Raw genomic sequence first — 16389 nt, forward strand, 5'->3', positions numbered from 1 at the left:
TTGATATTCAAGCACTGTTGGCACTCGGTTGTGAGCTCTGCACATTCCCAGTTAGCTGAAATTTTGACACCAGTATTAACATCTTCCTCTTTTCTAGTAATATTGATATCTTCAAATAGCCAGTCAATTTTTCCTCCGTGCTGGTGTCACTGAGGGCAGATTACAATAATTCATAATATGGCTAACGCCTACTGGTAGGGGTTGGGGAACCTGCGTTCCTCCAGAAATTGTTGGAGTTAGAGCTCCCATCATGGTCAGTGACCAAGGTTGATGGAAATTTTATTCCAACAACATCTGGAGGGCCACAAGTTCCCCACCACTGGCTATTCAGAGACACTGGCCCTCAGTTTGAATTAGCATTGTTTTCCATCCATGCTCCCCAAGCCAAATATAGCTACCAGTTTTGTAGTTGAATAGTATCATTTTCCTGACAGTTCAAATTTAGGTACAATGCATCCTGGTGTAGAAACAGTGTATTGACACAGTGGTAGAACTTATTATTTAAGTAGTGCTTACTATACTACCTGGAAATATGATTCCTCAGAAAGTTAATCCTTAGGAGTAAAGCTGATGCACTGGATGCAACTATAATGACAATCATATTATCAAAGGCCCTTTTTATTTTCAGACACAGAATATGAAAGAGGTTCATTATATTTTGGGAAAGGAAATACACCCTACCTTCTCATTATAATATTAAGTTCCATTTTTAAATGCTACAGTATTTGGGTGTGTGAATACCCTCTTTGAGAGTATCTATGCCAGGCATCCCCAAACTGCGGCCCTCCAGATGTTTTGGCCTACAACTCCCATGATCCCTAGCTAACAGGACCAGTGGTCAGGGATGATGGGAATTGTACACCAAAACATCTGGAGGGCCAAAGCTTGGGGATGCCTGATCTATGCGTGCTTTTGGTATCATGCTGTGGAACCATACAGAGAATTGTGTTCTGTAATATGAATGCACAGAACCAGTTCTTGAACTATCGTTGCAGGTAAGTAAAATATGCATGTTAGAACACATTGCATGTGTAAAAATGCTATTTCAGTTTACTAGTGTGCAAACACTTCATGAACATATACTGCTTAGGGGTGAGAGCAGAAGATGTTACAATTCCTCCCCCCCCCTTTTTGCTAAAGACAGCAAGATCTGGGGGTTTCCTTACTGTGTGGCACTTGCAGATATGCTATTTGCTTTTGTCTCTGTGCAACCATGAATTCCTTCTTTTGTACTTGTCTATACCTGTAGCAGTCATAGAAAAGGAAAACATGAGGCAAATAATGAATTGCTTTTCTTTAAAGGCCTCAGCCTTATATAGGAAGGGGCTACGACATCAAGGCTTATTTACAGCTTGAAGTAGTAAATTCTGTTCTTACAATAGGGACATGGAGTGGAGGAATAATGGCAATGAGTCTTTTTCAATGGGGTAATTGGTTTTAGAGGGGTTATAGAATCCTATTTTGATTACTTGTGTCAAAAGGTTGAACAGCTTGCAGAAAATAGATTTGCAGAAAATAGTGCAAGAAACTTGTCCTAAAAATCAGACTCTGGGTATTCAGGAGACATTTTCACATATCTGCAATTTTTTTGGTTTTTAAATGGTATTAAGCCAAGTGTGGGACTGGAATGCTAGCCTGTTGTATTTTTTGAGAAGCTGTCACATTTCTTTTTGAAAGAAGATATTGTACTGTGGGTTAATCCACAGAGATACTGTGGGTTAATCCACAGTACAAGATATTGTACTGTGGGTTAATCCACAGAGTCTAGGGCTTGCTGATCAGAAGGTCGGCGGTTCGAATCCCTGCAACGGGGTGAGCTTCCGTTGCTTGGTCCCAGCTCCTGCCCACCTAGCAGTTCGAAAGCACATCAAAGTGCAAGTAGATAAATAGGGACCGCTCCGGCGGGAAGGTAAACGGCGTTTCTGTGTGCTGCTCTGGTTCGCCAGAAGCAGCTTTGTCATGCTGGCCACATGACCCGGAAGCTGTCTGCGGACAAACGCCGGCTCCCTCGGCCTATAGAGCGAGATGAGCGCCACAACCCCAGAGTCGGACATGACTGGACCTGATGGTCAGGGGGCCCTTTACCTTTACCTTTATTGTATATATACAATAGACAGCTACCCAATCCTCAGTTTTCAGAGGCAAGTAAAGACTGGGTGCATCATTTATGGAGCCATAGTGGAAGCACATTGGGGACTTGATCAGTTTTCAGAAGTCATTTTGAATAAATCACAAATCTCCTTTTGCTAAGTTGTGCACTCTTTGAAGGTTCTAGCCTTCATTCATTAACATAAGTAAGATCAGGTCTGAAACTATTGTGAAATCTTATCCATAGTGTCTACTGCCATTTTATTGCATGCATACTAATATATAGCATCTTTTTAAAATAAAGCCTGGCTTTCTGTAACTTATAATGTGTTTATACAACTTGTCAATGCATCAGTGTCCAACAGAAAGGCTGATGGCTACAAACCTTTTGTAGAAGTCATACTTTTAATATACATAAATAAGAGTTTGAGGAGTTTTTTTAGCATCTGATTGCTGTAGAATGAGGGGTGGGGGTGGAAGTACAAATGGATTTTTATGCATTATTGTGACCTGTACTAATGTATGTATTAATAAATGTAGAATGTAAGAATGTAAGTTGTCTGCGGTACTACTGAAACTCACCTGCTTTCAAGAAAATCAGTTTACTTAGCAGTAGTTTGACGACTTCTAATTTTTCAAATTAGGAAATGCTTGTTGGATGTAGATTTTCTAAAGACATGACACTTGAGGACCCCCCCCTTTAACTGCTGTTAAATTGAAGGTGTTGTGCATTGCATTAGCTTCTCTACAGCTTTAGTCCCATTTATGTGACATGATTTGGATTCTAAAATTAAACAAACCTGCAGCTGAAAAACTATATAAAACTACTGCTTCAAAGTGCAAACCTCTCTGGAAACACAGTTGGACTCAGTGGCAAAGGAAGTGCAGTTTTACACATAGTCAGACAGGCTCATCTACAGACACCACTAATTATAAGGCAAAAGACTTGCTTCTAAAGTTCCTTCTATGCTTTTCATATCCACAACTTTCACTCACACTCTAAACACACATTTCCTCTCTTTCTGAAATGATACTATCAAAAGTAGATGTGGCATTCCTTCTAAATAACCAGTCAGTTGTCAGGCAGGCTGCAAAATTGTCTTGTTAACTCTCATGTATAATGGAAGGCCTTTTAATAGTCGCTGACTTTAAAAAACCATGCTGATTTGCATTGTTTCAAAACCACTCCCATCTTTAATCTCACCCCACCCCACTCCCATGATTCTCTTCAATTCTTTTGCTTCCTGCAGAAGATGAGAGGTGGGGCAAAAGCAATTCATCTAAAGAAAAGAAAAGCTGTAGCAGTATTCCATTATCATATACCTGTTAAAATGTAATGCTGCTAATGGGCAATGCAAGACACTGGCAGATCTTTCTTTACTTGGTGTATTTTAAGGAAAGATTTCTCCCCCACTGTTGTTTCTACAATTGTGGTCATAATGTACTGGATGCCATCTGCTCACAATCTCATACACACAATAAAAAGGATGTTAGCCTTGAAACTGAGCAGCATTTTCAAATACTGTAGAGTTTTTTTTAAGAAAGAAAAGAAAGAAAGAAAGAAAAAGCTGTTTCTGTTGGAAAGGAAATGAAATACTAAAGACTTTGGGGAAAGTCCAAGTTGCTTCTTGCTTGTATTTGACTTGTACGTTCAAGCAGATTTCCCGTAAATTGCTTTCCCAGCAAGGAACAAATGCCAACAAATACTGTACGCTGGATCTTACAGATACGATACTAAAAGTCAGGAGGAGGAGTAGGGGACTGCATGAGCTGATACAATACACAGTAGATTGGCCAAAGAATGTTAATAGTTAACTTCCCTGATACTCTGAATCTCTTCCAGGTGACCTAAGTGTAACACTGTTTAGCTTCCTGAGTTAGCCAGTGTGAATGCATGCACTTAAACTTCCTCTCCTTTTCGTAATGCCTCCCCCTTTTGGCATTCATTACTTTTAAAAGGCTTTGCTTCCAGAGTCAAACGAGAGAGCAGTCAGTTCCTTTCAGTAGTGTAGCACTGTAGCAGAAGCCTTGCAGCTGGCTGCCCTCCAATTTCTTAATCCCGCTTCAAATAAGTGTTGAAAAGTATTACGTGCCTGTTTATTACTGGGCCTTAATATCACTTTGAGTGGATACTTTGGGGCAGTTCAGTGGAACTTTTTTTTTTGCCGTTTACAGTGGAATCAAGAATACATGTTGGCCAGAGCACAAAGCTTCATGCTGTCTTTCTGAGGCTGCACAGAATGGAATTTGGAGTGGGAGTGGCAAACATATCTGGGGCAGCACTTACTGGTGTCAGCGTAGGAGCCCTCTCTGGCATTACCCTCTGCAAAACAGCTTTAGCATTGGAATAATAACGATAATATATATTAATGATAACGTGGAAAATGTCAGCCATAATTCAAATGCAAGAAACTTTCAAAATGCATAAGTAGAGAAGCTGTTTTGCTTTAAGAGTGAATGGCAATGGGATAAACAGCCTAATTTTGATGTTTTGGGTAGCAAATCACAATGTTAGGGCACCAGAATGCTTAACATTGCAATTTGGATCTGTGCCATTCATTTGCCATTTTGTGCAAAGCTCCTGTGTTCAAGTCCCACTTGTGGACTTCTCCTGGGCATCTGGCTGGCCACTGTGAGAAGAGTGCTGGACTAGATGGGCCTTCAGCCTGATTCAGCCTGATACTCTTACATGATACTGATCATGGAATTTGCTTGCAAAAAGAGCAGTTGCAAGGGAATTGCTAGTGGCGCAACATATTAAAACAGAGACCTTCTCTGTAGAGAACAGTATTTTGTGAAATAGCTTGCTTGCTCTAAAGAAAAGCTACAATAAATGGAAAATTTACTTTAGCTTGGTAATTACTACAATGCTAAAACATTGTTTTGATAAGCTTCTTTTTCATTCCTTGCTACATAACAATTACGTTGTGCCACGGCTGTCCAGACACACCCTCAAACATTACTTGACAAATGAAATAACATATCTCCACCCAGTTAGTGATGCAACGTGGTTTAAAGACTGTAGAGGAAGCTGTATTTAGCATGGGTAGTTATTGAAAAGCTGCTATGTGGTTACAAAGTCAGGAAGGGCATGCAATCTGCATTCTCCCTATTTCTAGTTTCATATTTCCTATCCATACATACAGTTTCTGAAATCAAATGTATGCTGAACTCTGAAAATATGGAGCTTTCCCATTTTTGTTCTCCTGCTTTCCATTCCTTGTTTTTCAGGGGCATTGTGTCTCGTGTGATCTGTTTGCAGAAAGTAGTAAGAACTCCTAACTCTCCAAGAGGAATGTTAGAAGCAGAATATGTTGAAGCAGTATACAGTGGTGCCTCGCTAGACGAAATTAATTCGTTCCACGGGTCTTTTCTTATAGCGAAAAATTCGTCTAGCGAATCCCATAGGAATGCACTGGATTTTTTTCGACTTTTTTTTTGCCCATAGGAACGCATTAATTGAATTTCAATGCATTCCTATGGGAAACCGCGATTTGCTAGACGAATTTTTCGTAAAACGCATTCGTCTAGCGAGGCAAGCTCCGCTCGAAAAATCCTTTCGTTAAGCGGAAATTTCGTTAAGCAGGGCATTCGTTAAGCGAGGCACCACTGTATTGTGGTCTTGATCTGTTTAGCCATAGCAGAGGAAATGGGATTGTTGTTGTTGTTGTTGTTGTAGGTTGCTTTTGTTCAAAAGTCTAATTGTTCCTAACATTTTCAAAGACTGCTTTAAAATATTTGTGGGCTCATAAAAAAAAAAAAGCAAACAAGGGAGACAACTACTACAGTACTTGCAAGTGTGATGTGGATTTGGCGATGTACCTGGTGGTATTTTGTTGAAGCAAAACCAATTCTTAACCTCTTTCTCTTCCCCACTTCCTTCCTAATGTGTTAGGTCCTCAGCTGTCTTCCTTTGTAATGAAGAGTCCAATGACTTTGAATCCCTCGTTTCATGTGAATATGAACACACCTGGCCAGGGCTCATCTCCTCTTTTGAGTCCTGTCCTGAGCGATGTTGGTGGTGCCAGGATAGAAGAAGAGGATGAGGCAAGGCGTAAGGTAAGGCAAGGACAAGGAGGGTGATTTTTGTTTGTTTGTTTCATGAGCCTCTGCTTCAATTTCAGATTTCTTTGTTGGGGCTTATTCACACTTACCTTTCCTCTACTCTTTCCATGCACAGTCCACGGTTTTAACCTCTGTGTCTGAATGCTCCCCTTCCCCCCCTTTTTTTTGCTTCAGAGCTTTCCCTGCAAAAACCTACTCTTTAAATTTCAATCAGAGGAAACATCAATCCACAGAAAACTTTGAAGCGCGGGTTTTCACGAGGAAAGCTTGGGGCAAAACAAAACCAAATAAACCACTTGGACACAGAGCATTAAAGCGCGGACCTCCGCATGGAAAGAGCATGGCAAAAGTTAAGCGTACATAAGCCCTTAGTTATAGCACTGGGAGATTTGCACATTGCTAATATCTATCGTACTAACTTGTGTGCTGTTAAACTTCCCACATAATTGTTTTTCTTGACCTATGTTAAAATAAATACACCACACTTTGCTACTATAAAACTGCTAAAAGGAACAATCCTTTGTTCCAGCTGTTTCAAAGTGAGATATGAACTAAATGCTTCTCTTTACCTCAAGAGCACCATTTTTGTCCTTTCTGTTTGTGGGGAATAGTTGTACTGTAAAACATTAGAGACAGTTATATAAAATACATTAATTCCAACTCTCTGAGTGCTTTTCTGCAGTCTAATAACCCACAATTTCTTGTCAAAAACAGATCCTTCACTTGAACACATTTTTCAGGTGGGAATGAGCTGGTTTTGTTGTTTAGCAAGCTCAGCTCAAACCATAGACAATTTATCTTATTTAACAACCGTATTGATTACTGCTGGTGAATCAATCTTGGTGAACGTGAAATTAACTAGAAGGAAAGGCAAAACCCTGATTTTGCATGTCTAAGCAGGAGGGAAATTAACCATACAATTGGGAATTCTATCTTCCCACTGCAAAAATCATGCATTTTTTTGCAACTTTGTATCTTGCACTTATGAGAATTTGGGAAAGTTTGGGGTTGGGCATTTTTGTGTTTGGAGTATGATTCATAATCTTAATCTAGAACTTTTTCTATTGAAAATAATACAGTCAACTTCAAGGTTGTGGTTTGGTGCCTTATCTGAGGTTAGATGAGATATATTAAAAAGCAAATTTGTGGCTTCCTCTACCCATGTTTCTGTTTCCATCAGGCTCAATGTGACAAAGAAGTTGAAGCTTTTCAATGCAGTACAGTATGTCTCTGTCCAGACATATGCAGCCTAGAGGATCAGTGCTGTCATCGTTGCATGACCCAAACAGAGGGGTGGGATAAAAGGTTTTTTTTCCATCAGCACTGTATCTCATACAGAAGTATCAGCATTACCCCTAAAGTTTTCCCCACTCTCCTGCCCATATAGCAGAGGAAAGGGAATATTTCATGCCAGTGCCAACCTAGCAGTTCGAAAGCACGCCAAAGTGCAAGTAGATAAATAGATAATTGTTGTTTCCATGTGCTGTTCTGGTTCGCCAGAAGCGGCTTTGTCATGCTGGCCACATGAGCTGGCTCCCTCGGCCAATAACGCGAGATGAGCACTGCAACCCCAGAGTCAATCACAACTGGACCTAATGGTCAGAGGTACCTTTACCTTTACCTTTACCAAATAGATTTGATGTCAGTATGGGGCAGTGCTGTTGAGAATGCCAATTACCATCAGTGTCAGGAATGTGCACTACCAGTTGTATCCCATCTGTGAATTAAGGCCACAGCGGGTTAGTTCTTACCGTATCTGCTTGGTCACAGGTAACAGTGTGTTTCAAGCAACTAGCTCTAGATCAGGATCAGGGTGTGGTTTAATGAAACTCATATTCACATCTCAGGTGCAGGATTCCCACTGCCTCACCTGAAGAATACATTTGGCAGAGTTGATTCAAATATTTCCTTTAAAAGCCACACACTTCAAAGCCATTTAGAGCAGGAGGCTCTGGTTTTGGCCCTCCTTTTATATTGGCACATCTGGATGGCCGAAGGAGTCGTCTTATATAGCTCAACCAAGCTTTCTTAATAAGAAACATTTTCTGTTTCATTTATTTGGGATTTGCTTTTATCTTTCAGAGGTACCCAGCAGACAAAGCCTATTTCATTGCAAAAGAAATTCTTGCTACTGAACGAACTTATTTAAAAGACTTGGAAGTTCTAACTGTAGTAAGTGATTTAAACCCACTTTCCCCTAAAAAGAGTTGTTTTAATAGTTGTATGTGTAAATTGTGAGTTGTGTGTTATTGCAGTCCTTTAGCCTCTGGGTAAAACTGGTTATAAACTGGAATTTCCAGGATGGAATACTTGCAAAACGTCTCTTGTGCATCTTGTTTAGAGTATGTGTCTGCAGCCAAAGGACTTGTTTGATATTGTTGAAATTTGTTTGCATCTTGTTTTCTTCTGGGTTCTTTGATACTTTTTACATTGCTGATACCAAGAACAGGAAGGCAAACATCTGCTTCTTATTTATCTCTCCTCTGCAGTGGTTCCGCAGTGCAGTTGTCAAGGAAAATGCCATGCCTGAAGGTCTCATGACCTTGCTGTTCTCAAACATAGACCCCATCTATGAATTTCACAGAGGTTTTCTGAAAGAGCTTGAACATCGGCTAGCACTTTGGTAAGTGTTAAGAGCATTGTAAAGGCAAACATTTGAATCTGGTCAAAAAGAGTAGAAATATGGTTTCTTTGTTTTAAATTTTCAGGTCTGGCATGCCTGTTTTTGCAAAATACATATAAACTTCAGAGAAGTTTAGTTGATAGCATACAGTGTTAAAACCTTTACTCTACTTCCGTTTTTTAAATGATTATTGAGACTCCAATTGAGACATAGATTTACTAAGGGCCAACTCTCTTCAATGTGTGCTTGTGAAATGAAATCAACTGAATCTCTACACCATGTTATGTTTTTCTGCCCCATGTACAGTTCGGCTCGTGCTACTCCATAATCCAGCCTATGGCTGACAAACCAGTTGACCTACAGCTTGCCTGGGTTCTTCAAGATGTGGACCCTTATATTACTCTACAGGTTGCTAAATTCCTAACAGCCGTCCTCTCGTACAAGAGACGGAATGGAATGTTAGCTGATTATTGATAGTTATAAGAATTTTGTAAATGACATCGGATATTGATTTTAGTTTAGTGCCTAAATTTTTAATCTTAATCTTAAACTTTTAAGATACGTTTTTTGAATTGTTAATATTTGTCCTTGTGAGCTGTGAATTGTGTTATATTATTTGCGGTTTGTACGAGTCCGCGGTTTTATTTGATTTGTTTTGTTATGTTGTGTTTTATGATGGGCGTAAAGCCGAATAAACATCTTTGCTTTGCTTTGAGACTCCAATTTGAGCTACAAATTGAAACAGGAAACATGGTTAGTTAGTTTGCTGAGAAATGAATGGAAACAGTTTTGGTACTCTTTACTTTTATAGTTATTGATAGTATGCTTTAGTTTCTATAAAACAGTTCCTGCTGGAAAATAATTGTAAGATTCAATTTCCCAAGAGCATTAGCACAATCTTCTCACTCTCTCATTGTAGGGAGGGACGTTCCAACGCTCCCACGAAAGGAGATTATCAACGGATTGGTGATGTCTTGCTGAAAAATATGCATATGCTAAAGGTAGGGAAATAACTCCCAAGAATCTGTGTGTTCCTCCATGTTCAGTGGGTGGATTAATATATAACATTAAATGATTGTTTAGTGATGTGTACTCAAGGAAGGAGCCCAGGCGAAGTCTTCTTGCATGCTCCTTCTAGCCTGCTTCTCCTGCATGACTGGACTGAGGTCTTCAGCAGTGTTGACTTCCATTTTCATAGAATCTTGATTTGTTGCCTATGAGCCAGATATTGTGGTTTAAAACAAATTCTAGTCTGTTTCAAAACAAGCTGCTTTCAAACTCTGGGTCATGAAAGTGGCTTGTTTGGGTAACAGAGTTTGCTTTAAACCACAAGATTTGGTTTGTGTGCAATGACAGCCCATGATTATGTGAAACTGAAAATAAATGCTGCAAGAGGTTGTACTCATGGCCACACCTTTTGTGATTCTACAGGAATATACCACCTACCTGAAGAAACATGATGAAGTCCTGTCAGAGTTAGAGAAAGCAACGAAGCGCATAAAGAAACTGGAAATGGTTTATAAGGAGTTCGAACTCCAGAAGGTTTGTTACCTGCCACTCAACACTTTCCTGCTGAAACCCATCCAGAGGTTAATGCACTACAAGCTGATCCTGGGGAGACTTTGCAAACACTACGTGCCAGATCATCGGGACTACACCGACTGCAGGAGTGAGTGACAGATCAGACATATATCTGCAATGCCCCTACTCGACACATTCTGTATTCTCATTTTATGTTGCTGATTGACAGAAATTCAGTTCTCTTGGTAGAAACAGTACAGTCGAATGTTTTGGCTCCCAAATGCCAGAAACACTGGAAGTGAGTGTTCCCGGTTTGTGAACGTTCTTTGGAACCCAAACGTCCGATGTGACTTCCACGGCTTCTGATTGGCTGCAAGAGCTTCTTGCAGCCAATTGGAAGCCCCGCTTTGGTATCTGAACGTTTTGGAAGTCGAATGGACTTCCGGAATGGATTCCGTTCGACTTCCGAGGTACCACTGTATTGCTACAAAACTAGTTCATCTGGTTTCAGTTATTTTTAACCTCTAGCCCAGTGGTGGAGAACCTCCAGCCTAGTTAGTGCCCAACACACCATTTTAGGTAAGCTATGTCAACCTGTGCTGTCCACATTCAGTGTGATTTAACAACAGTAATTTGTTAAACACATCTCCACGAGAAAAAGAAAGCCACATCAAGAGTTATGAGCACTAGCTAACTCATGAATGAAGCATTCAGTTCTGGATCTATAAAACCACTTCAACTGGGCCTGGGTGTGACCGCTCAGTTTTTCCTTTCTTTTGAAGAACAAATCACAAAGTATATCACAAACTGATTTTGAAATTCTCCACAGTTTTACAAGTGATTTGCAAGTCATTTGGGTATAGAAATCAAAGCCTGAAGCCTCCTTTAGGTAGTATGACGCTTTGGGGTCCAGGCTCCACTTCCTTTTCTTTTCCTTTTGATGGTGGAGGCGTGTGTGCATGAGGAGCTGTGCAGTTTGGGGGTGTGTGATTAAACACATAACTCAAGCCCTCTTTCAACACCCATGCCCTCTACATGTGAAGCAGGTGCTAGTTAAATAAGGATTATGGAGTTGTAAAGTAATCCATTCTTGGAGACACCTATCATTCAATAAAACATTTGTTCACCTAAAAACTCCTTTTGCACTGCCAAGTTGAAATTACGGAGTAATCAAACTACATAATGATCCAGAGCAAAATGGTTTTACCCAGATAAATCTCAAGTGCTTTATAGTTGTACGGGATTTGATTTTAGAGGTTATCTCTGCGTTAAACATTTCTACAGTAAACTAAGGCCTGTACTTCTGTCTATGCTTCTCTGATTGGTTAGTTTGGAGTATACCTCCTTCTTTGGAGGTCTTTAAGCAGAGGCTTGACAGATGGTGTTTCCTGCTTGGCAGGGGTTTGGACTGGATGGCCCTTGTGGTCTCTTCCAACTCTATGATTCTATGATTCTTTTGTAATTCCCTTCTGCAGGTGCACTGAAAGAAATCACAGAAATTACATCACAGCTTCAAAACAGTCTCATCCGTTTGGAGAATTTCCAGAAGCTAACTGAGTTACAGCATGACCTGCTTGGCATTGATAACCTTGTAGCAGCTGGCAGAGTAGGTAGTTCTTTATTTTAAGACCTGTGTACTTCAGTTGTTTCTGACCTTTCTTCTTGCTTGCTTCCTGTATAGGATGATGGCTTTAGAAGTTTTACTGGTTTATTTCAGAACTAGGAAAATCCAGCATGTTCTTTCCAAAAATATATCTCAATATTGAAACTCTCATAAATAACCATTCAAAACTTGTATTTGCATGTACTTACCGAGATGTTTTTAAGGTTGGCAAAACAATGTGAGAAAAGGCTCCTTTGAAGGGCCTTCATTTCAGGGATCAGAGGCATTGTTTCAGTTTCCCCAGTCCTTCAATTATTGCTGATCCACAGAGGTAACAGGGACCAGCACAAGTATGATGCATGCATGGGTGTGCAGGCTCTCTTCATGTATTCATTCGTCATGGACAAATCCTAGGGAAAATAGTACTTGCCTCTTAGACATTTTGAGTACTCCTAGTTGTGTACCACAGCATTAAGAGCTTTGGAAACTGGACAAACATCCTCCCACTTACGCATGTTCTACTCATGTATGTGCAGTGCCAGAAAATAGATAAATAGACTCATATAAATAAATATAAATAGACTCAAATGGCGGAAGTCAGCTGGAGAGTCCTTGACGCTTCTAAGGAAACCCTCCCCGGAGCCCAAAGAGGACATCAGATAGCACAGAGGAAGCCCTGGGGAGACTGGAGGCGCAACAGGGCTTTGTGTAAGCTGCTCAGCCTCTCCGCCAAATGGCTGGTACCTGGGGTAGCGCAGCAGCAGCCACGTTCCAGCACCATCCTCCTACCTCCTGCCAGCCCCAGAGCTTAAACTCACACTGAAGAGAGAATTGTATGGAGAGAGAGAGTGCAAGAAAGTGCTGCTGAACCGGGGGCGGCAGGGGGGAGACATTTAGAGGCTTTTTAGAAGGTACTCTCCACTTTACGCAATTTCACTTTACGCAATTTCACCACCGCACCAAGAATAAAGATAAAGCCTTTGCCTGCTCATTGTTCTTTAAGAGTAAATGGCAGCATTACCATGCATGCATGCGCCCCCCGCGCGCACACACACACACACACACACACTGAAGTGGGGAGAAATGCTGTGTTTTTCTTTGCACAAACCAAGCTATGCAAAGTAACAGGCAGCCTGAGTGTTTTTATGTGTGTGATCTTATGTGTGAGAGAGGGGGAAGAGTGTGGTGTGTGCCTGCATGTCTGGCATTTTTCTTACTGTATGTGTTATGAGTGGGGTCTGTATGTTTACATGTACAGTATATACATTGGCCATGTCCACCAGTGACATGTAGGCCTCAGAGAGGTTGACTGTAAGAGAGTCCTCAGGCCAAAAACAGTTACCCCAACCCTGAACTAGAGAGTGCTGCATTTCACAGAGTAGCCATCAAAGGTACTAAAGCTTTGTATATTTCCCCCCACAGGAATTTATCCGGGAAGGCTGCTTATACAAGCTTACCAAAAAGGGTTTACAGCAAAGGATGTTCTTTCTGGTGAGCTGATGCTTTTGATCAAGATTTCAACTCGTAATAAGGTTTCTGGAGCCCATTCCCCTGTAGTAGTTTGATTGGGATTCATCAAGACTTTAGTTTCCTGTACATATTCTGAGGAGTACGGCCTTGTTATTTGAGCCTCGGTTGTTTTACAGCCAAAATATAAAGAAGCCTTTGTTTACACAATCAAACTTTTCAGGAAATGTGAGGCAGTTACATAGGTGGGTCCCCAAACTCTGCCTTTATGCAAGCTCAGATTCTTTGCCTCCTCATGGGGCTGGATCCTCAAGGGATAGATAGCAGAATGGCCATTAATCAGTAACTACTTGTCATGATGGAACAGTTGCGGACTCTCCTTCCTTGGAGATTTTAAAGCGGAGGTTTGGTGGCCACCTGCCATGGATGCTTTAGCTGAGATTCTTGCATTGCAGGGGGGTTGGACTAGATGACGCTTGGAGTCCCTTCCAACTCCAAGATTCTTTGATTCTATGATGGCTGCATACTTCCGTGTGGGCAGCTAATTTGTATGTGCTCTTGTTCCTCATCAGATTTTGATGTTGTCAGGATCCGTTCCTTAAAGCGGCTCCCAAAAGGAAAAAAGTAGTTTCTGTTAGTTGGGCAGTCTCTTTGCTTGATCCTAATTACGCACAGAAAAACGATAGGGTTTTTTCCCTTGATGTTGAAGGACTCTTTGTAATCACGTATGAATTAAAAACCGGTTGGTAATAATTTTGCCCTATAAAAAGGGCTATTACAGTGAGAAACTCTAAGCATACTAGTGTAATGCAGGTATATTGAGTGGATAAAAGTTAAATACTTTTATAGAGAAATATAACAGAGAGTGATAGTTGATTTTGTTACTGTTATGCTTTATTGTGAACTACTTGGAGGACAATGTAAAGAGAAAACTTAAATTGATTTGCAAATTTATTTGGTTTGCAAATAAAGTTACAAAGTGGTGTATCCAATGGCTGTATGTGTGGAGGGCAGCTTGCCAACATTTTTTTTCTCTCTTCCCTCTCTGTGGCCTCTGCATAGGTTTGGGAAGCCCTCTGAACAGTGTGAGCTGTATTGTTTGGGGCTGCAATAGGAGGGATAAATTGTGCATGGTTCCTCTGCCTGATTCCAGGCAATTCCAAATCCGTACTGCAGCCCCAAACAACACAGCCACACTGTTCCAGAGGAAGCCCCAATTTCATGGAGAGGATTTTCAGAGGAGCTCAGGGGCTCCAGAGCAGGAGGAGAGAAAAAGACAATAGTTGCATGCACTGCTTTCTGCTTATGCACTCATTGTCTGCAACCCAAGGATTGTGACAAAAGAGAGAATTCCCTTTTTTCTTAGTACCTAAATGATTCTGTGAACTTTTCCATGCCTCAGTTTTCAGATATGTTGCTCTACACCAGCAAAGGAGTCACGGGTACCAATCAGTTCAAAATTCATGGTCATCTCCCTCTGCATGGGATGCTGGTGAGTGATACATCACACAGCAATCAAACATCAAAATAATGTGTTTTATGTTAACCTGGGCGTCCTCTTTATATTGAACTTTTAAGGGACTCTTGTGAAATGCACAATTCTGGTTACTGTAGTTTTTCTCCAGTCATTTAGACACAGATTTCTGTGTTAGATTTAAATACAGTGGTACTTCGGGTTAAGAACTTAATTCGTTCCAGAGATCCATTCTTAACCTGAAACGGTTCTTAACCTGAGGTGCGCTTTCGCCAATGGGGCCTCCAGCTGCTGCTGTGCCGCTGGCTTGCGATTTCCGTTCTTATCCTGGGGCAAAGTTCTTAACCTGGAGCAACCGCTTCCTGGTTAGCAGAGTTTGTAACCTGAAGCGTCTGTAACCCAAGGTGCCACTGTAGTCAAAAGAATAAGCACTGCCAGTTTTTTGGCATTGGAGTAGCTGGGAAGACAAGACAACTCTTGGCTGTGGTGTTGCTATTTTCAAGGCTAGCTGGATGTGCTAATTGGTGTTGCTTCCACACCAAAATGCTACATTCCCTCCCACTCCTTAATGGAACTTTTTTTTTATGTGTCTGTGTTTGATTTTCAGCTGATAGTCCTGGATCCTCCGGTGAGTAATAAGCCAGTGACTACTATGCTTAGCAGCTGCTGAAGTGACAATGCAATTGTAGCTGATAGTTTTCCCATTAGAAACAAAATAGAAATGAAATACTTTTAATGTAGCTAGTTGCTGTTGTCAGGCCGTTTCTTTTAGTTCCTAGTGTAGATGTGTGTGCTGTTGCTCACCGAGTGATGAAGAAATTTCCTTTATTGTAGGTGGAAGAGAGCGAAAACGAATGGTCTGTCCCTCATTGCTTTACCATTTATTCAGCTCAAAAAACCATAGTAGTGGCAGCAAGGTAAGCATTTTCTCAGCGCTCAGAAAAGGTAGGAGTGTTAAAGCACTAGTAAAATAGGCGTCTTTCAGTGTGTGTATATGCCACTATACCCCAAGCTGCACAATGTGGGAAACCACACTCTTCCTGAGTCATTATGCAGTGATTTGTTGAGGCAAAACCTGATCTCCCCATGGAGTAGTGCTCCAAGCTTAAAGTGCAATAGTATGTTGCTTCCTTTCATCTTTTTGAGACTTCAGATTTTGGAGGAATAGAAAAAGATCCCGAACTGTGTTCAAACCTGAATTTGTGTGGAATTTAAAATTGTTGAGGCAAGCTTCTGCAGTTGCCAGAATGGTAGCATTGGCGGCAAATTTTGTTATTTCAGTGGGAATTTATGGAAACATTAAATTGCTCTAAGTATGGGTCAAGCAGTGCTTTTATCGAACCATAAATCACAAATGGCAGCTGAGCTTTCAAAACGTGCTTAGCCATCAGTCCTTTTCTCTATTTTTCAGCACTCGTCTGGAAATGGGGAAGTGGATGGAAGATCTAAATATGGCAATTGAAATGGCCAAGAAATTCACTGAGAAATCAGAGATGTTTCTAGAAAACTCAGTGTGCAATCGTTCTAACAGTGAGTAGCATCCATGGC

General features: G+C 40.9%; 1 protein-coding gene across 2 annotated transcripts in view; it reads left to right on the forward strand.

Annotated features, from left to right (window-relative positions):
- The window catches only part of FARP2 (FERM, ARH/RhoGEF and pleckstrin domain protein 2), a 62765-nt gene that overhangs the window by 38522 nt on the left and 7854 nt on the right, over nt 1–16389 (forward strand). For both annotated transcript variants that reach the window (XM_035133926.2, XM_035133929.2), the window contains exons 14-23: nt 5984–6147; nt 8236–8325; nt 8643–8776; nt 9696–9777; nt 10208–10445; nt 11773–11903; nt 13323–13391; nt 14770–14859; nt 15676–15758; nt 16253–16371. In XM_035133926.2, coding sequence (XP_034989817.1) covers nt 5984–6147; nt 8236–8325; nt 8643–8776; nt 9696–9777; nt 10208–10445; nt 11773–11903; nt 13323–13391; nt 14770–14859; nt 15676–15758; nt 16253–16371 — 1200 coding nt within the window. The remainder of the gene's footprint in view (nt 1–5983; nt 6148–8235; nt 8326–8642; nt 8777–9695; nt 9778–10207; nt 10446–11772; nt 11904–13322; nt 13392–14769; nt 14860–15675; nt 15759–16252; nt 16372–16389) is intronic.

This window comes from Zootoca vivipara, chromosome 5 (genome assembly GCF_963506605.1).
Source record: "Zootoca vivipara chromosome 5, rZooViv1.1, whole genome shotgun sequence".
Classification (NCBI taxonomy): domain Eukaryota; kingdom Metazoa; phylum Chordata; class Lepidosauria; order Squamata; family Lacertidae; genus Zootoca; species Zootoca vivipara.